Source organism: Danio rerio, chromosome 20 (genome assembly GCF_049306965.1).
Source record: "Danio rerio strain Tuebingen ecotype United States chromosome 20, GRCz12tu, whole genome shotgun sequence".
Taxonomy (NCBI): domain Eukaryota; kingdom Metazoa; phylum Chordata; class Actinopteri; order Cypriniformes; family Danionidae; genus Danio; species Danio rerio.
Genome location: NC_133195.1, coordinates 46,045,879 through 46,067,500, shown reverse-complemented (window position 1 = coordinate 46,067,500; position 21,622 = coordinate 46,045,879). Strand labels below are relative to the sequence as shown.

The following is a 21,622-nucleotide window of genomic DNA, read 5'->3' as shown; positions in this document are numbered from 1 at the left end:
AGGATTTTGACTTCACAGATTACAAATGCATAATGGAAAAACTTTATGCAAAGCAAAAATACTTTACTTATTTTTTGACTTGTTTCTAGTCCAAATATCAAAACATTACAATTTTTCTCAGTGGCTTTTGTGCATTTCTCACAACACTATTTACATTTGCACAAAAATTAATGCATTTCTCTAAACCATTGGTTGTCAAACTGTGGTATGTAGGCTTTCTTCTAGTGGTAGGTGGAGGAATCAAATATGTCATATGTACATGCTTCATATATTAAAAAAATTATCAAAAATGATTTATATATCAGTGTGATGACTGTTGACATATAGTCTATATTTATGAGGTCTAAGCAACATCTCCAGGTTTTGATGAATAGGCTACTATATGTTAATACTTTACATTTAAGTACAGGAGTTTTTTTTTTTTTTTTTACTTTTTAAGAACAGTAGCCTAACGTTTTTAACTTTTAAAAGCAGATTTCAATTTAAACGTTGACATTTTATTATTAATATTTTATTTTATTTTTTACATATAAGCACAGTACAAAAGTTTGAGAACCACTGCTCTAAACAATTTGTCATTTGTGCACATCACAGTAGCAGTATCTCATTACTTCCAACAAATTGCAAATGCTTTTGGACGTGGATCAATTGCTTTTATGCAGCTCTGCTGTTTTATAACATCGTTTGCTTATGTCATGTTAATCAAAATTAGCTAAACTTGTAAATGAATAAAACTAATAGTCCTCATTTCATTACTTGAGTCATTACATACAAAAATGTTGAATTAGTTGTCAAAATCTGTCAAACTAATTTTATAAAAATCTTTAAATCCTTATTTTTCCTGAAAATGTCTTCTAAATTGAACAATTTGATGAATGATTTACAGACCTGTGTATGTTGTAGGTTCAGTTTAAATATGTTCTGCACTATTGTTTAAAGTTGTGCACAGCTTTACCCAAAGGAAGTATATGTTTGTTGTAAATAAGGGTGTTATTCTTTTGCACAATGCTGTAAATAAATGTGATTTTCAGGAAGTGTCACCAAAATCTGACTTTTTTTTTGCATTGAAATAAATGTATAGAGTAAACTGTCCTAATGAAAATATGACAAGCCATTTGACTATCTTGTTCATAAACAATGGTGTCAGGACTTTTTATCTTGATGACACTGACACATTCATTGACACGAATTCTTGCTTTTGAAGAATGAGCTATTCATTTTGAGCAAGAGACACGCTTTTGCAGGTAATCAACTAGGTTTTTGCAGTTTGCATTGCGAAAAACTAAATCTAGCAGCGCTTTCCTGACAAGTAAAAATATTCTCTTGTGTTCAGAAATATTTCAAATTGAACTGTTTTCCTTAAAACAAGCTAAATAATCTGCTGGGGGTGGGGGATTGATATCTGAACTAGACGAAAAACTAAAGCTATTATTTTATATTATTGTTGGCACCATATTAGACACGTTTGTGTGACGTGTGTTTGACACCACATGTGTTTAGTTTTCATTAGGCCTATATTATTACCAAAACCCTTATTCACTTTTGTAAATATTTACAGTAAAGTCAAATAAGTGTAGAGCCCTACACAGACTCCAGTATACAAAATGAGCAACATGTAATTATAACACAAAACATTATTTACCATCACTGTTGGCCACAGGGGGTTCTGTGACCAATCCTTCTTGACGGTCGAAGCTTTCATCTTGACCTGAGACGGTGGAACTGATGTTTCTTTCTCTCAGGAAGAGAGCAACTACTCCGAGTACGGTAAATAACATGAGGGGTTAATTTCCGTACACTTAAATATGAGAAATGTTATATAAACTTACAATAAATACTGAAATTTACTGTACGTAAAGCTCGTTTGTCAGAGTAAGCCTTAATAAATCGTATGCTATCACTTGACGATACAAGAAAAGCAAATTATTCAAAGCAAACTTTGTACAACTCAACTAAACACTTGTCAAGTAAGAGTAATGGCGAAATGAGGAATGTAAGAGGTGTCTCTCGTAAGAATTCGAATGTGTTCCAGCGTTTCCCAGCCAACTGATACGTGATTGGTCAGTTTTGCGCTGTGTATCTTTAATTTTCTCCGAGTTGAAAAATACACTAGTTTTAGCGGTTGTTTTTGTCCTTCACGGGTGTTTTTGGAGTAAAATAAACGGATTTTTTTCATAAAATCTTTGACTCGTAAATATTTCCTGTTTGACGAATCAATACTGGTCATTTGGTGAACTTGAGATTCGTTTTTTTTTATCAGGGTCGTTTTAAACACATTTACAAGCTGTCTTTGCGTTTATTTCGTAACTTTAATTCAAATGTAAGATATGGCCGCTGTGATGTAACATAAGCGCGTGTATACTTATTGAACATGACATATCATAGTGTATATCAATTTAAATAACTAGATCTGCCTTATCAAACTCCATATACTCTGCAAATACAAAAGTATGGTAACTTAAATTTAATGCTGAAATTAATAAAATGGCGCCATGTCATACTGATATTGCTTTAAAAGTCCATCCATTCACCTTTACCACCAGCAAAAACCTTTTAACATGTAATAATAATAGTCTTATTAATATTAATAGTCTTAGTAATATTCTGTTCTCCCTGCAGATTTTCTCCAAGCAGTCTCCTGTCACAACACACACATTTAGCCAACCTAAAGGCACTTTTTAGAGCCAACATCTATCTATCTATCTATCTATCTATCTATCTATCTATCTATCTATCTATCTATCTATCTATCTATCTATCTATCTATCTATCTATCTATCTATCTATCTATTTTCAAAACTCGTGTCCATATATGTTACTGTCTCTGTTATGTGTCTCTAAATCATAATATCTGTTGTCTTTATTTTGTTAACTTTACTCTCTCTCTCTCTCTCTCTCTCTCTCTCTCTCTCTCTCTCTCTCTCTCTCTCTCTCTCTCTCTCTCTCTCTCTCTCTATCTGACTACTTGTCTGTCAAAAATCAATTCACATTGTAAAAGGAAGCAGCCTGTGAAGCAGAGGCTGAAGAAAAAAGCTTCAGCAGTTGGAAGCAGGAGGAATGGGTGGTCGGTTGAAAGAAGAGCCACAACAATGCATCCAAAGATGAAGCAGTTGTTATAGTATGTACTTTTTAAAACTGTTTTTTTTTTTTTTTTTTTTTCAGAAAAAAAAGTCAAACATTGAATGCACAGTGCATCCAGAAAGTCTTAGCGCCTCACTTTTTCTACATTTTTTTTGTTACAGCCTCATTCTTAAATGGATTAAATTCATTTATTTCCTCAAAATTCTAAACATAATACCCCATAATGACAATGTGAAAAAGATTTTTTTGTAATTGTTGTTAATTTATTAAAAATTTTAAATCCTGAAAAATCACACGTGCATAAGTATTCACAGCCTTTGCTGAAAACTTTGTTGATGCACCTTCGGCAGCGATTACAGCCTCAAGTCTTTTTTAAGATAATGCCACAAGCTTGGCACACCTGTCTTTAGGAATTTTTGCCCAATCCTCTTTGCAGTATTTCTCAAGCTCTATCAGAAATGCCAACTCGTCCAGCTGGGACTCGAACCAGTGACCTTCTTGCTGTAAGGTGATAGTGCTATCCACTGAGCCACCGTGCCACCCTTCTACGTTAATAATGTGTAAAATTGTAAAACATCTTTACAATGTGGAGCGTTCACCCTTTTGGCTGTATAATCAGTAGGTTCTGCCTTTATTTTGAGTTAATCTGTAGATTGTCACTGTCCAGTTGTACAGTAGTCACACAGTTTTGCCAATATTTGAGCTAATCCTGAGCTAATGTTTAGAGGCCCTCATGGTTTCATCCTTTTGTTTAGTTTTTTCAATGTAGAAGAGTTGGTTTTGTTGTATCAGCCTTTCTTATTTCCTAATTTTACCACAAAGTTAAACATCCTGTGTGGTATTGCAGTTTTTCTCAGTCACTTTAGTAGGTTTCTCAGATCAAAATTGAAATGAGCAAAACAGGAAGTTCATTTCTCAAAACAATACGTACAAATAGCAAAACACCATGGATTATCTGCATAAGCCAGTCTCTTGTATCCTTAGTTCATCTCTCAAAACTAAATTTCTGTGTCAATGAATGTGTCAGTGCCATCATAAAGACAAGTCCTTGTGTCATTGTGTACGGATAAGACAGTCAGATCATTTAGTCTTGTTGTCCATAAAACATTGTACTCTGGAGGGGTCTCCTGGTGTAAACGATTGCAATATTTTTGTTTGCAGTTTGTACTGTAATTTGATGACAGATCATGTCATTGTGATACAGAAAGACAAATGCAGCACCGCATAGCACAAAAAAACAAAAACAAAAGTAGAAATGTGAACATAGGACAATCTCAGATGCCATTTCATCAGAAAAAGTCAAGATTAACCTGGGAAAATGTACAAACTGTAGACCAGGGGTCACCAACCTTTATGAAACTGAGAGCTACTTCTTGGGTACCGATAATGTGGAGGGCTACTAGTTTAATAAACACCTCTCAAATCACAAATTTGCTCAATTTACTTTTAATTATACTTTATGTTTTTGGTAATAATTAATGATATTCATCCATGTGAAGACACTGATCATGTTAATGATTCTCACAAAAGTTATCAGCAATGATTTAACAGGGTAGGAAATACCCTGTATTTAATGTATCAATGTGCAACACTTTATTTTTATATATCTCTGCAAATATTTACATTTTTAAATGATTACTTCTATATTAGATGAAGCTTACTGGTAAGTGGTGCTATGGTGAGCTATTTTTAGAACAGGCCTGCAGGCAACACATGTGATCCTCGCGGGCACCATGTTGGTGACCCCTGCTGTAGACAGATTTAGAAAGAAAAGTCTAATGGAAATGTATAGATAAATGCATTATGACAACATATGACAACTTGGATGTAAAGACTTATGCAATGAACAAACGATTAAATGTTGTGGGGGTGGATTAATTCAACAGAAACTAAAATAATAAATTAATAAAAATAATAATTTTGATCAACATGACATAAGCAGCTGATATTGTAGTAAACATCAGAGAATTGCACATAATCATTTGCATGGTTGTGCAAAAGCATTTGCGACTTGTTCAAAGGAGTCAGAAGCTGCTTTTCTGATGTGCACAAGTGACACGATGATGTGGAGGTTGAACAGGTAGTTTCGAGAATTTAATTCTGATCTGAGACATGGACCAACGCCACTGAGAAAAACTGTAATTGGTATGCGGTCATCAGAGATGCTTGACTGAATGTTGTCAATAATTAATAATATACACATATTTTTTCTTTTTTGCTTTTCTGTTGCTTTAAACATTAAATACCCAATCTTGTCATTGCAGGTTAAGAAACTCCTCGCCGATGAGTACTAGCCTGTTCTGCTTCTCAGCAAGGAGACTAAGAACAAAGAACACAAATGTGAAATATTGACCCCTCGGTGCACACTTTCCACTTATGCCCAAGACTACCTTCAGAAGATTGGCTCATTTTCACTTTTGTGAAGGTGAGATGCATGCGCGATATTTTTAAAGTCACTGTAAAAGACACTGGGTTCCACACAACTCCTCCAAGTTTACTTAATTGTTTTTTTTTTCTTTTTACAAATTTATGCGAATGAAACATTAAAAAGTAAGTAATAAACTAATTTGCAACAAGTAGTTTAAACAAGCACATTTTTTGAGTGTATAGTTAACATCTTGTCTTGATGTTTGTCTTGATGTTTACCTTTATGAAGGAGCAGGTGGAGGAGGCGACTATGATGGAGAGCCAAGTGCAGCAGGTGAACATTTAAGGAGCAGCTGGAGGAGGTGACCTTGGGCATGACCATTTCTCCTATGACCAAACGTCTTGTGCAGAGCTGCAGTTTAGGCGCCTGAGGCTGGAGAACGCTAGACGTCCATCGTGGAGAAGCTGAAGGTGGGAGTGATCACCAGCTGGTGTACAGGCTGGCCCTTCAGGATCAATGCGAGGACTCGTCTGTCACTGGAGTCTTACAGGAATCAATCTCATGCTCTCCACTCCTCCATGACCACCACAGCAGCTGCTCTGGATACGGCCTGGCTCAGGATTTTAGAAACCTTGTGATTAATAAAAAAAAAAAGACTAACATACAGTAAGTGCAGATGCCGTTCAAATTATAATGTCTTTTAGGAAGTGTTCCTGGCTCCAGTTGCTCTAAATAATGCAGCATAACAATCCTTTAGAGGATTTGCATTTCAACAGCATTTGGGTTTTATCTGCATGCTAATGCAAAGAGATGTATCTTTAATCGAGTTTTATTTTATTTTATTGCCATTATGGAGGACCAGGTGGAAGAGGATGGAGGGATGGAGGGATAAGTGCTGCAGGTGATCATTATTCATGACCAGGTGGAGGAGGCGACCCTGATGGAGGAACAAGTGCAGCAGGCATCTATTATGGAGGACCAGGTAAAGGAACTGAAGTAATTAAGTTCACTCTCTGTGAACGACGCACAGAAATGAACAAATAACAGGCAGTTTTAGTAGTGAAGTTCGTGCAAAGTGCAAATTACAGAATTTAAACGTGTGTCCAAAGCACTTTGTGTCAAAAATATCGATGCATATCCACACTGAGATATACAAAACTATACAATCTCACATTTGTTTTGATCTCGCGCTCTCTCTTGAGCTGACGTGCTGCATCGTGACGTAGCTAAACAATTCCGAGAGGTTAGTAGCTGCTCTCCTTCCAATATCACTGATTTGATTACAGTTTTTGTTTTTCAATTCTTTTGCCACAAATTTCAGAACTCTGATGCCAATTTTCAACTCAAAACAGTCACTACTTTTAACAGACTCTCCAGTGTTTAAAACTTTGCATGTTGCGTTCATTTCTTTAGACAAGCCATGCATTTGCAGGATCATTCGTTTACATAATCCTTTTATCTTACAAGTTCTACAAGAACAAAATTTAGGTCACCCATAAACAAGATACACTTATTTCAATAAACTATCATTAACAATAATTAAATATTGCTGTTTAAAATATATGATACAGGTCTCATTATGGTTTATACATAAGGGAACAGTACAGACAGTGGTATCACTCAACCAAAGTTTTATTCATTCAATCATTATGTAGGTTTACATTCAACAATAGTATAGTTAACCAGTGTTATCACTACACGTCCCCATAAAGAAAGCTGATATATGGCACAATAAATACATGTAGCAACATATGCAAACTACATCAGGATCTTACATACTGTATATAAAATGCTGTATTTGTCAAAATATTGCAAAAATCACTGTGTACATTTTTTCAAACATATCATGTATACATGTGTGTGTGTGTGTGTGTTCATACACAGCTATATATGGACACCTATATAACTCGTAGGTGAAATATTTACTTAACATATGTACATATTTGTAATTCTAACTGTTAAAAAAAATGGCAATTTTTTGACATGACATACACCCACCGGCCATTTTATTAGGTACACCTTACTAATACAAGATTGAATCCCGTTTTTGACTACAGAACTGCCTTAATACTTTTTGGCATAGATTCAACAAGGCACTGGAAATATTCCTGAGAGATTCTGGTCCATATTGACACTATAGCATCACACAGTTGCAGCAGTTTTGTCAGCTGCACATCCATGATGCGAATCTCCTATTCCATCACATCCCAAAGGTGCTCTACTGGATTGAGATCTGGTGAGTGTGGAGACCATTTGAATACAGTGAACTCATTGTCATTGTCAGTCTGAGATGACATGGCACATTATCCTGCTTGAAGTAGTCATCAGAAGATGAAGACACTGTGGTCATAAAGGTGATAGACATGGTGAGCAGCAATACTCAGGTAGGCTGTGGTGTTGATACAATGCTCAATTGGTACTAATGGGCCCAAAGTGTGGCAAGAAAATATCCCCCACACCATTACACTACCACCACCAGCCTGAACTGTTGATACGAGGCAGGATGGATCCATGCTTTCATATTGTTGATGCCAAATTCTGACCTTACCATCTGAATGTTGCAGCAGAGACTCTTCAGAGCAGGCAACATTTCTCCAATCTTCTATTGTCCAATTTTGGTGAGCCTGTGTGAATTGTAGCCTCAGTTTCCTGTTCTTAGCTGACAGGAGTGGCACCTGGTGTGGTCTTCTGCTGCTGTAGTCCATCTGCCTCAAGGCTGAGCATGTTGTGTGTTCAGAGCTGCTCTTCTCCATACATCAGTTGTAACGAGTAGTTAATTGAGTTACTGTTGTCTTTCTATCAGCTTAAACCAGTCTGGCCATTCTCCTCTGACCTCTGGCATCAACAAGGCACTTGCACCCACAGAACTGCCGCTCACTGGATCTTTTCTCTTTTTCAGACCATTCATTGTAAACCCTAAAAATGGTTGTGCAGGAAAATCACAGTAGATCAGCAGTTTCTGAAATACTCCGTCTAGCCTGTCTGGCTCAACAATCATGCCACATTCAGTCACTTAAATCACCTTTCTTCCCCATTCTGATGTTCAGTTTGAACTGCAGCAGATTGTCTTGACCTTGTCTACATGCCTAAATGCATTGAGTTGCTGCCATGGGATTGGCTGATTAGAAATTTGAGTTAACGAACAGTTGGCCGGTGAGTGCATATGTTATATGTGTGAAATCTATATGAACTAGTATGCCACGTATGTAGTTTGCATATATTTCTATATATCAGATTTCTATTTGGGATCTGTGTTTTCATCAGTCTGGTCTTGATTTGGCCACAGATTCTCCTCATCACAGTGGGGTTTTCATAAGTCAAACATCCTGGAAAGAACCTTGTCAATGCGAATCCTGGCCTGACGTTGGTCTGCTATGATTGGACTTTCTTGCATACAGTAACGAAAAATATGAAAGCACTGTCTGTAAGTGCTACAAGGAACCATATATATGGAATAAGGATGAAATCTATAGATAATGTTGTCCAGTTGGGTCATCTTCTGTGGTAAATGGTGTCATTTGATCTGTCCTGAAACTTTCATCATCTACCATGTAATATTGTACTTCAGTTTCCATAAAGCCATGCATCAAGAGCAACGCAACAGTTATTTATCATTTTGAGTGCTTGTATGAGTTCATCTTACATCATGTTAATTAAATAAATACTCAAGTTATTTCAAATGCAATATGTTGAGTTGAATTTTGAAATGGAATCAATTTGATTATTAATTTGTTCAGTAAACACAGTGTCTGAATTGGTGTGTGTTGTATACAAGCATTTGAAAAAAAAAAAAAGAGTTTTGTAAAAATTTAGCAATTTTGGCACTGGTTGTGTATTTTGGGTTTAAAGTTTAGAAAATTCACACCAGGGTTCTATAATTTGTGGCAAAATGATTTAAACTAATTCAATAAGACAGCCGTGTGAAGTGCTGTCGATTGTAACAGCCTGGTATTTTGTTTTAAGGTTTATTTAGATCTCCAGCTGATGGCAGTGTTTTCATGCTTATTATTTTCTGATTGAGCACGCTGTCCTCCTGATGGAGAGAAAAGGAGACGTCTGTATTGCAAAAATGTACTTAACATCAATTGTAAAAAATAATATGTTGTAAAATTCATATAAAAATAAGAATAATAACAATTATTTATATAAGTTATTTGTAAAATGTAAATACGGTTTAAACCATGCTTTGTTTCATGTAAAGTATGGGAACATATTTAGGCAAATAAATAAATAAATATTTGGGTTTTTTTTTACATAAAGAAAATATTTTAACGTTTAGCGCCGATTCACACTCATTGACGTCACCTGCTGTGAACGCGCACCGCAACACTGTAGCTTGACTGGGTAAAAAGTCTAGATAGGATACAGCTGCGGATATGAAATACGCATAGCATCATTTTTATAACACTATAACAATTAATATTTTACAGTACTGTGACGGATGGATTTAGTGTTAGTGTAGGAATAAACGTTACAATTGAGTAATATAAATGACATAAATAATACGCGGTACAACTACTGTCTACGTTATGAGGGTTGGGGTGGGATAGACGTTAATAAAATACAATTAATGGCAAATTTAATGAATAATATAAATAATTCTCGTTAACTTCCGACCGAAACCATATCTGATCTAACAATCCTTTGGTAGTCAGCCGCAGCAGCTCATATGGCGGGCATTTATTCAAAGGTGTCCTGGCAACGAAAGATGACCAGAGCAGAGGATACAAAAGCGGACAAACCCGACTGACAGGAACTAGAATCGCCAGGTAACAGAGATCGGCCAGGTAAGACTGATTTATGTAGATATGCGCTGTAGATCTATAAACCTTCATGGACGCGGTATAAGGAAATTTAAAAATGCTAATAACATATGGTTGTGCCGTTTATTTTGGTCTAAATTTTACCATTTAAAATGATCACTACTTAACGTTATCTCCACCAGTAAACACCTAACGTGTTTACTTGTGTAATCATTCATAATTCACATAGCCTATGGTTACTGTGAGTCTCAGCATGTTTTAATAAGTCCTATATAAATGAACCCTTATGAAAAATGACCAGTTTTACTGTAAATAAAATAAACAAACAAAAGAACATGCTAATGTCAAATGAACCATGGTTTGATTTGAATGTATTTAACAGGGACATCCACAAAATTACATTAACCTCGAAAGGAAACAATGCCGTCACCTTAGAATTAAACGGTTCTATCTGACATTTTTGTTAAAATTGAATTGTTGACATTCTTATTTACATTATGGGCTGTTTTTTATACGTTGTTTACATTTTAAGAATTTTTTATTTAAAAAACAAATGTTACACACATACTGTTTGCAATGGAATGCAAAAACATTGACGCTCATTATCTTAGCCATTCAGAACGCAGATAGAAGAACCTTATAAATCCAAGGTGACGATGCGTTGTGCCATGTTTTAGCAAGGTTGCTATGTTCCACCTACAGTCCCTGAACATTCATTCATTAATTTTCTTTTTGGCTTAGTCCCTTTATTAACCTGGAGTTGCCACAGCGTAATGAACCGCCAACTTATCCAGCATATGTTTTATGCAGCAGATACCCTTCCAGCTGCAACCCATCTCTGGGAAACATCCACACACACATTCACACACACACACACACTCATACCCATACACTATGGACAATTTTAGCCTACCCAATTCACCCTCTACCACATGTCTTTGGACAGTGGGGGAAACCGGAGCACCCAGAGGAAACCCACGCAAAGGCAGAGAGAACATGCAAACTCCACACAGGAATGCCAACTGAGCCAGCCGGGGCTTGAACCAGTGACCTTCTTGCTTGTGAGGCGACGGCACTACCTACTGCGCCACTGCCTCGCCAACTCAAAAGTCACTGAAAGTTTAACTCAAAATGGCTTCTAGCAATCAGCTTCCTCAAACGGTTTGGGTTGCCTTAACTTACTGGGTTTTACAGTACTTTTACTATTTACTGTGCTCAAATTGTTTAGTTAACTCAAATGGATTTAGTTCACAGTACTCATTAGGATTCATTTTTGAACTTAAATGCTTTGCTGCAATCATTTTTTTTCAAATGGTTTGAGTTATTGTAAGGTTTTGGGCTTTACAGTGTATGGATGTCAATGTTACAGGTTTTGAGCTTTCTTTAAAATATTTTCTTTCATTTTCAACTCATAAACGTTTAGAACCACTTGACGTTGAGTAAATAGTGAGTACATTTGAACTTTTAGGGAAACTATATCTTTAAAACAATCTTAAATTGGGTGACACAGTGGCGCATAAGTAGTGCTATCACCTCACAGCAAGAAGGTTGCTGTTTCGAGCCTCGGCTGGGTCAGTAGGCGTTTCTTTGTACATTTAGCATGTTCTCCCTGCGTTCGCGTCGGTTTCCTCCAGGTGCTCCATTTCCCCCACAGTCTAAAGACATGTGGTACAGGTGAATTGGGTAGGCTAAATTGTCCGTAGTGTATGAGTGTGTGTGGATGTTTCCCAGAGATGGGTTGTGAATGAATGAATGAACAATCTTAAATTGGCTTTCATAAGATCTGTAGATTTCATTATCCAAGAATCACATGACACATATTAAACAAGCTGTTCAAATTATTATCCACAATTACTAAAATGCAGCAAAAGAAGACATTTCGTCACCTTGGACTTATAAGGTTCTGTCTGCATTATAAATGATTTAGATTTTTTTTTTGTGTTCCATATAGCGATCAATGTGTGTAAAAGTTCTCTTTCATACATTACTGTACATTAACATGAGCCTAAATCGTAGACCCTAAATGTAAATGATCAAAATTCTCTTCAATTTGCAAATTGGTGTAAAAATGGGCAAATGCAGATTCAACCTTCTAATTCTGAAAAGTCATTTCCGCTTGCAGTTACTGTAGGTTCTATCAAAGGTTCTATCTGGCAGATCATTAATTGAAGCATTAATTTTTTCAAGAAATACAAGCAGTTTGCTTATTAATTTAATTAAAAAATAAATAAATGGGTGTTGTAACAATATGTTGATGTTTGAGAAAGTACAATTTTTTGCTTTCTATAACATTTCTTAAATGTTTTAGGATGAATATTTTTTCTTGTTTAAATTAAGCATACAATGCCGTGCTAAATATTTTATGCAGTGAAGATGTTCATTTCATGAAATTAATGTGGTCATATTTATTAAATTATATGCTTTATATGATATCTAATGAATTATATGCCCCATGAATAAAATTAAGCATTTACCCTTCAAGGCCTACATCAAATTTAAATACTTTAAAAGAAAACAGACAATGAGCAAATAAGTTATTAAAGTCTAATAAACACCAAAAATGTTTCACTGACTATATATACACTATATAAATAAATCAAATAAAATATAAATAAAAAATATTTCACATTTAATATATTGCATGTTTTAATAACTGTTTCTTTTTCAACAATGTAAAATTAAACGTTTCATCTCAATGTCAAGAAATGCTTCTAAATCATCACATTTACACAGTTTCAGTTGTCTTCTCAATTTTATGTGGTGCGGCGTTATTTAGTCAACTCTGGTTTTGTGTGTCCTTCTGGTCTTTCCTGCTGTCAATGGAGCAGACTGGCAAAATGACAAAGAAAGCTGATCCTGATTGGTCCTCGTGCGTGCATTTGAAATGCTGATGCTCACAGAAAGAACCTTATAGAGCCAAGATAGAGCTGGTTTGTTTGTTTTTTTAAATAAAAAGTCTTAAAATGTAAACAGCTTATAAAAAGATTACATAATGTAAATAAGTTGTCATTTAATAGGAATATGTGAATAACTCAATTTTGGCAAAAAATTTCAGAACCTTATAATTCTCAGGTGACAGTTTGTAAGGTAGCAGGATATAGTAGTTGTGTAATTAAATGGATACCTAAAGCAGTGTTACTTACCCTATTTTCCAACATTTACAGAACAGTTTGACCTCTTGGAGTGATTGGGATGCTCCCTAATGGCCGAACAGGGATATGGTTTTCCTCCGCTGGTGTTTAGACTGCATGGAGGAGCTCCACAAGTGGTGCGGGAGGTTCTGCTAGAGCGAGGATGGGAGGAATTTGATGAAGAGGTGCAACAGGAAGGAGACTGGAACCTCTACTGGAGAACCTCAGGCTTCCGAAACTCTGACTATGAAAACATCCTGCCCTGGCAGAGACTGAACCACCACCCCAAAGTGACCCACGTCACACGGAAGGACTATCTGGTGCGCCACTTGCGGAGAATGAAGTGCGCTTTCGGCGCAACCCTGTATGGCTTCAGCCCTTCCACTTTCATACTGCCAAACGAATACACCAAATTTCTAGGAGTGTACACTAAGAATCACTCGTCACGCTACTGGATTTGTAAACCCGTGGACCTGTCGAGAGGTAGAGGGATATTTCTGTTCGAAGATATCAAGGATTTGGTTTACGACTCTTCGGTGATTGTACAGAGATACATCAGCAACCCACTTCTCATTTCAGGCTACAAATTCGATCTACGCATCTACGTTTGTGTTAAAAGCTTCTCTCCTCTTGTCATTTACATGCACCAGGAAGGCCTAGTGCGTTTCGCCACGGAGAAGTACACCCTTGCTTCCTTACACAACCTATACTCGCACTTGACCAACACCAGCATCAACAGATTTGGATTGTGCTATGCCATGGACAAAGAGCGAGTGGGTAAAGGATGCAAGTGGACCTTGAGCCAATTCCGCTGCTTTCTTCACAAACAAGATGTAAATGAGCTACTCCTGTGGCACAAAATCAGTAATATCGTCACGTTGACTCTTCTCAAAGCGGTTCCTTGCATTCCCTCTAGCCCGAATTGCCTGGAACTGTTAGGGTTTGATATTCTCATCGATTCCAGCTATAAACCGTGGCTTCTTGAGGTCAACCACAGTCCGGCACTTTCAGTGGACTGCGCTGCTGATGTAACAGTCAAGAAAGGGCTGATTGGTGATTTCATTGACCTGTTGAACTACAGGACGATTGATAGCTTCAGACAGAAGGGACACCTCAGGAAGAAGTATACACGATCGGGGAGCAAGGATTTACAGCCCAAAGTCTTTCAAGGGATTCTGCTGTCCAAGACTTTACATGCAACTCCTATACGAAAAAGAAGCTGGACTCGGCCTATCTCAACTTCTTTAGGTTCTCGAGACATTGGGTTGTGTTCGGTTAATGCTAGTGCTAGAAATTCCACAGTGTATGCAAACCGCCCTGTTTCCAAATCTAAAAGTTATGATAAGTCAACTGAGAAGGTAATTGCAGTTGAGGTGGAATCGGATGATCTGAATCTAAGACCAAAAAACAGCACAAGAAACACCCCATCTTCAGTGTGTAAGCTACCTTCTCTTTATGAAAACAAACTCAAGTCTCCAACCTTCGCTTGGGACTGCAGGACTCCGGATAGAGGGGTCCCTGCTTGTCGTGTTGGAGACTTCATACTGACGTTTCCATTTAATGAGGCAACTTGGAAAGCATCTCGAGAGAAGGTGGATGTTAAGGTGGTTGTGAACGAGGTCCAGAAACTCACCAATCGACTGGCATCTTCTTTTAATGCAAACGAAAGGATGAAGACGGGCAGCAGTCGCACTGGAGGAGCAGTCAGGGACAAATTTGAGGCTCTGCTTTGGGGGCCAAAAGATCCACCTCTTCTTAGCGAATGCTGCTTCTCTGGTTCAGAATTGAAAAGTAAAGGCATTTAGGTAGGTTAAACACAAAACAAGAGGAACTGAACCACCACCACCAGGTTGGCTCCGCCTTGCCTTCATCTTCAGGCAGTATTTGCCAACTCTTCACGAGACCTGCATCATCGACGGGGCTTAGGCCAAAGGACTATACACAAAGGACAGTAGCTGAAATTACACAAAGGACAGTAGCTGAAATTGCAATGTTTTATGCTTCCTCAATAAATGATAAAACATTTATCTGCCTCCTGAGTCTTTCTGGTAGAACCAAATAATATTGAGACAAAATAAAATAAAAACATAAAAATAATACAAATGAAGGAACTTTAAATATTGCTTTTGTTGAAAGGTTCTATTTAGGTTCTATGTTAGGTGTGCAATCTGACACAATGACAATGCCACAAATCATGAAAATAAAGCTTCTTTATTTTGGTCTCTTGTCAATACAAGATCTAAAACAGAAATAAACGGTATGGATTACGCCAAGGGAAAGTTGTATAACTCAAATTTTTTTCAACAATCTTACTTTCCCTATTTCAGATATCACTCCCTGGAGCATCTGACATCATGTGCCTCACCCAGGACATGCGTTAGGGCTTCCCCTACTGTAATACACCTAAAACACAGATTGCTGTAAAACTCGTAAATGGCAGGGAAGCGTTTTTTCTCGTTAACTGGAGGGGAAGAGTTAAGCGAAATCATTTATCGATTTCATGATGAACCCCATAATACCAGCCATACATATAAAGCAAATAATGTCCTTCAATTCGGTCACGACCAGCGACTGTCATCCTATCTCCATCATTGAAAGCTGCTTGTATTTCTGTCTGTTCCATTGCTCCGTTTATTAGATGTTTGCTCATGCTTTATTTCACAGTCTAAAGCGAGTCAAACGCACAAAATGCATTTGTGCATCATCTTTGCATTAACTTCCCATGTACATCTCTCGCACTTCTTCTGCGTCTGCTTACTGCACAGGCTGCAAACCGCGATCACGGAATTGCGAGAAACCAGGGTGTCTAAAATACATGTTTTTGGGTGATAGTTGAGATGCCCTATTTTTATGTCTGCTTTAAATTAATATTTAATAATAAAATCCCATAAAATAAAGTAAAAAGAATAAAAAGATCAAAAATTGGGTGAAATAATTTTGCATTACTATTCAGCATAACAGACATACGTTACATACTGTATGTTAAACTAAAACTATATTTTTATTCAGACCTGAGCTAATTAAAATGCATAAGGAATAAGTAATCATCAAAACTTTATTGCATCGTATTTTAAATGATGAAAATGTCCTTGCTGACAAAAACAGCTTTGAAGGATAGTGAGCAAGTATAACGATTTACAATGATAATAAGTATTCTGGTGCTAGGATTGAGCGATGTCGACCAATTTGGCATCGTACAATGTCTAATGTGAAACATCAAGATGAACGATGGCATGGTTGTTGTAGGCGGTAGTGAACTAATTTATGAATTATTAATCAATTCATAACAAATTGATTATTTGTAGCCTGCCGTTTTTAACCACCTGACACGCATGGTCTGTTTTACTCATAACCAAATCATAAAATAAATAAATATAAGTAACACACAAATTACCACCTGTCAATCACTTTTTTCGTACATAGGGTGATCTGTGTCGTTATAATGGCGTCGACAAACTTTGTTGGTAAAAAAGGTGCACAACCAACAGCAACCAACCAACAGTACCTGAGGTTTTCACTAAAATTACAAGGGTGAAAGTGAAAGACGGAAACAGTGTACTGACACTGTGACACATTACCTGATAGATTTAAGACAACGAAGAGTCGTTAGATAGAGAAAAGATTAATTCAATTATAGTGAGACACGATCAGTGCTTAATTTGTGAATTGCGAGGTCCCAGAACAGATCGGGGTAATGGATCTGCCATGCTACCCGAGAATGGAGAGATGTTACGCACGAAAAAGGATAGCGAGGCGTTGGATAGCGGAGGGGTGTCGCAGACAAAAGTTATTAGTTGTGGAGCAAAGTAAAAAGTGAACAGCGGAGGGAGGAGGAGAGCGGGTGAGGAGGCGGATCGGTAAAATGAGGTGCCAGATCAGATTTCAGAGGTGCCGAATCCAGATCCGGCATATTCTGCCACTTATTAGGCCCTGGACACGATCCAGCGGTACAATCTTGATAAACTGTCTGACGTGCACTGCTATCTGGGCTTTTGTGCTCAAAGCACCCGCTGGCTGCCTGGCGCTCAGACGTCCACATATGCTGCAGAGCGTGCCTGTGTGTGGTCACGTGATGTGCGTTTTCAGTGGTATAGATGGAGAGCTGTTCAGAAATGCTAGATGAAACACCAGTGTGAACGTGAATCGTTTTCATCCTAAAATGGCATTTTAAACTAAGACGTGTTCGTGTAAACAGGGCCTAAGTGTGTATTTTTCACAAGCAGGTTGCTGCTGCGACGGGGGCAGGGTGGAGGATCGCAATGCCGGCTCAGCATTGTGATGTCTATCGGTCATTGGCAATGGACAGTGGCATGGTCTTTCGACCTAACCCTATTTGGTGCTGCACTGTGATCCCTAAATAATCTGTCACAAAATGATTCTTGTTCATATACAGTACTTGTTCATATACTGTTGCTCCAAAAATAAAGTTACACAACAAAATATGCACAAAATGTGACCGTATTACACTTCTCTTGTTTTGATGCTGGAAAAGCCCCTTTAACTACATGTATACAAGGTAGGTAGTAATGTTTCTGTGTTGACATGAGATTCTCGATGCAGTACAGTTTCAGCAGAAGGTCGCACATGTTCACCTGCATACTGTATCAGATGTGCTCATGCTGAGAGAAGCTGTTAGCAACATGAGACGCATGCTGACAGCGCATGCAAAAATAAACAGCCATAGTTCATCCAGTTGACAATACGGTACAGTTTATTGGCATCTTTAGAGAAACGATTTAAATCAGCTGAAATAATGAATATAGGAATTTTTTTTTTTTTTTACACTTCCAACTCATTTTAGTGCACACTTTATAATCAGGGTTCATATACAATTTTGCCAAAAATATTCCAGGACTTGACTCAATTTTTATGACCTAATGTTTCATGTAATGTCTACATATTTGTGGCAAATCATAAGAAAAACAGTGAATGTTTAAATTTATTACAGCATATCATAAAAAAAAGCAACAATCTCTTCGGTTTCAATTTATTTTTATGTCTATTTAAAACAGATGATGCTTCACAGCACTAATGATGTGAGCATGTTTTTGGCCAAGAAAAGAAGTAAAAACAACTAACCTCCATTTCAGTATACAGATATTTGTCAAACTCATTTTAGATGATGTTAATAGTTTGTTAAACTAGTAATAGTAGGTAAAACTACTTCTATTGTAAAGCTGTGATCACACTGTACTTTTCGCTCTACAGACTTACATTCATAGTCATGCGAATGGGGCAGACCAGAAACGCAAGCACATGCAGGCCCGGATTAGCAATTTAGAGGCCCCTGGGCACATTGTCTTGTAGGGCCCCCTACCCGGCCACACCCCTATAGTTGTATAAAAAAAAATAAGTATATTATATTCTTTAATAAAATGAATCTATAATGTACTGCCCGCATTTTAAAAATAAATGATATATAGTACATATATTGATAGTCTACACAGATTTGACTTATTCTTAAAGCATTTAAAGCACACTTTGATAAATAAATATAGTAATAAAATTAGTAAAAGTTAATGGTTTTAGTATTCTTGTTCAAGTTCACTGAAGCAGTACTACAATATATATTTTAAAAGGTATTAATTATAAATACAAACTAGTTCTATTAAGATGTCACCAACATTTAACACCAGGTGGAAAATAACTTTATGAAATATTTAAAAATTACTATTTAGATGCTGTTTATACACATGAAATAAGCTAAACCTTATTAAATACCCACGAGCCACTTGTGACTTTATGTCACATTCTCATTATTTTCACTTTTAAACAAAAATATTTCCTTTCTATTAAAAATAACTATATTTCCACTCTGATATGTTATGGGGAAAAAAAGAAAAAAAAGAAAGAGTTCATAAGACGCTGGATTTGAACCTGTTGATGATCAATCGCATCAAAACATGTTACCACGTGCTTTACAAGCTACGCCACTCACGCTGCTGTCAGTTGCGCTCTAGTTATTTTGTGTCTGTCAATCAAACAGTGATGGGTGGAAAATCACTCAAATAGTTTATTCCAATGAGGTTTGTACTTAGCTTAAATAGACACTCCAAAATTTGGATTTTTCACCCCTCATGCCCATAATGCCCATTGGTTAATCCGGCCCTGAGCATGTGCGACAAGTTTCGTATTTCGCTGCATTCGAAAGTTTAAGCTTGGTGAATTCTTACCTGCGAAATAACACCAGGTGATTGCGTTAGACCAATAGAAGATCATTTAAAATGAGAAATTTGAAATCTGGAGCAATCGCTCACTTTTATTAACGCCTAATCATATTGTTTAACCCTGCCCCTTTTCACAGTGTTGTACGACAGAATTTTGCAAGCAAAAGCTCTAGTGTTACCGCAGCTTAAGTCACTTTAGACAAAAACGTCTGCAAAATGACTAATATGTAATTTCATGACTTTTTCAAAACTTTGTGGGTTTTTAGTTTTTCCAAATCTTTTCCAGGCCTGGATAACACCATGTCAAAATTCCATGACTTTTCCAAGTTTTCCATGACCGTATAACCCGCATAATATACAACATTCACTCCAAAGCATGTTATTCTCTATATCAGTAAAGACACTGTTTCTAAACTCTCTAAAACTTCTTAATTGCAGTCCTCAGTTTGATTTTATCATCATACTGTCATGGGCCAGGTTTGATTTCATTTATTATCTTCTAGTAGTCTTAGAATTTAAATATTTTGCTAATATATGAATGAAAAATTGACTTTTATTTCAAAAAGAAAAATCTCTCTCTCTCTTTCTCTTCTTAAACATGCTTAAATACTTGTGCTACATGACAGTATAAAAGCTTTTTTTTACCCTAGTATATAAGATTTAAGGTTTGGGACTCTGCTGAAGTCTGTTCTGAAATAAAAGCGTCAGAGTTGATGTAATTCACAACAGACATGTGACATATCTGGTGTTCACATATCTGTACTGCACTTCAATAATGCGACTTTCAGCGCATATAAAGTGTCCTTCCATCGTGTGATAGTGTCCATGGTTAATTTGTTTGGCTGCAGAATACAGCGTGAGAATGAGAGATGAGCTGCCTTATTTACTTTTCACTCTTGTGGATAGAGAAACGTGTTGTACGCACAGACATCTATTATCCTACATAATTCATTTTGCTTGTTAACGCAAAGATTTGCTTCAAAACTATTTCTAAATTCAGTTCTAATTTCCAGCAACGAATAAATGAACAATAATAACCAAGTGTGTTCAAAAACCTGAGTTATATCCTAATACACATGCTGTGCCCCATATGGTCTGAAACCTGACAGGTGGGCAAATCTAAGCTTGTTTTTAATAAAACAAATATAAATATGCATATAATAAATGATACTGCTAATAATAATAACATTGCGCCAGGTGTATGATAGGGCCCTTAATGCGTTTGCGCCCTGAGCTTTGCACTTTGTGCATAGATCATTAAAATAGAGCCCCACGACTGTGACTTGGAAAACCATTTATCTAGAGCTTTAATTGACAAGGCTTTAATTAAAATGCATGTAAATGTTTCAGTTGTTGCTAATAAACAATGTGAAAATTCTGGGTTCCACATAATTCCTGCATATTGTTCCAACACTAATCAATAAAGATAACTCGATTTTTTTTTTGAGTAGATTGAACATAAACAATTAGGTTGCCTCCCCAAAAAACTTAAGAATTGTGTTTCAACTCATTTTAAATACATAGTTTGAACAAGCACAAAAGTCATTTTTTAAATGAAGTAACCAAGCTGTAAGTGCTCTGCTCACTTGTGTAAAACTCATTTGCATAAGAAATACAATTATGTTTGCATTTAAGAGACACAAAGCTTTCATCTAAAAAAACAAACAGCATTTACAGTACTGAATAATAAAATATTTATGAGGCATTTTATGGCAACATCTGTGAGTCAGATTACATCAAAAAGCATTTGCCTGCTTAAAAATAGTGCCTGAAGCTCCTAAAAACGTTTTTCTTCTTCAACATGATGACTATACGTTTCCTAATAGTTTCTAAGTGCTTTTTTGTGGAATATAAAAAACAATAAATAGAGGATTTAGTGTCTAAGTAGATTTTTTGTCCATTATAATGACCCCTTCATTGTTTTTAATGCGAACCCTACCAGATGAGAACTTTGTTTCTTGTCTCCCGTTTGTGTAGACTGTTTTAATGGTTCCATCCGGGAATATTCTGCGCTTGTACTGTGTCGTGTGGATCTCTCTCTGACCATTAGTGAACTCCACCACCTTTTCACCATGTCTGTGGAAACAGTGTGTGAATAAAATTAAAGCAAGA

The 21,622-nt window shown here is 36.7% G+C and overlaps 3 protein-coding genes across 22 annotated transcripts in view; 1 reads left to right on the top strand and 2 right to left on the bottom strand.

Moving 5' to 3' along the window:
• Window positions 1-2,091, bottom strand: part of pimr115 (Pim proto-oncogene, serine/threonine kinase, related 115) — a 7,111-nt gene extending 5,020 nt beyond the window's left edge. Inside the window, exon 1 of the mRNA XM_073933653.1 lies at window positions 1,643-2,091. Coding sequence (XP_073789754.1) covers window positions 1,643-1,778 — 136 coding nt within the window. The 5' untranslated portion in view covers window positions 1,779-2,091. The remainder of the gene's footprint in view (window positions 1-1,642) is intronic.
• ttll2 (tubulin tyrosine ligase-like family, member 2) overlaps window positions 1-15,368 on the top strand; it is a 68,293-nt gene extending 52,925 nt beyond the window's left edge. Inside the window, exons 1-8 of one of the 12 annotated variants that reach the window (XM_073933266.1) lie at window positions 1,661-1,767; window positions 2,620-2,671; window positions 2,999-3,118; window positions 5,346-5,506; window positions 5,738-6,115; window positions 6,306-6,431; window positions 10,140-10,218; window positions 13,377-15,368. In XM_073933266.1, the coding sequence (XP_073789367.1) occupies window positions 13,415-15,148 (1,734 nt within the window). In that variant the 5' untranslated portion in view covers window positions 1,661-1,767; window positions 2,620-2,671; window positions 2,999-3,118; ... (3 more) ...; window positions 10,140-10,218; window positions 13,377-13,414 and the 3' untranslated portion in view covers window positions 15,149-15,368. 12 annotated transcript variants of the gene reach the window in all.
• A 2,665-nt stretch (window positions 15,369-18,033) lies between these two features.
• si:ch211-140l13.3 overlaps window positions 18,034-21,622 on the bottom strand; it is a 41,342-nt gene continuing 37,753 nt past the window's right edge. For all 9 annotated transcript variants that reach the window (XM_073933655.1, XM_073933657.1, XM_073933661.1 and 6 more), the window contains one exon: window positions 18,034-21,586. In XM_073933655.1, coding sequence (XP_073789756.1) covers window positions 21,391-21,586 — 196 coding nt within the window. In that variant the 3' untranslated portion in view covers window positions 18,034-21,390. The remainder of the gene's footprint in view (window positions 21,587-21,622) is intronic.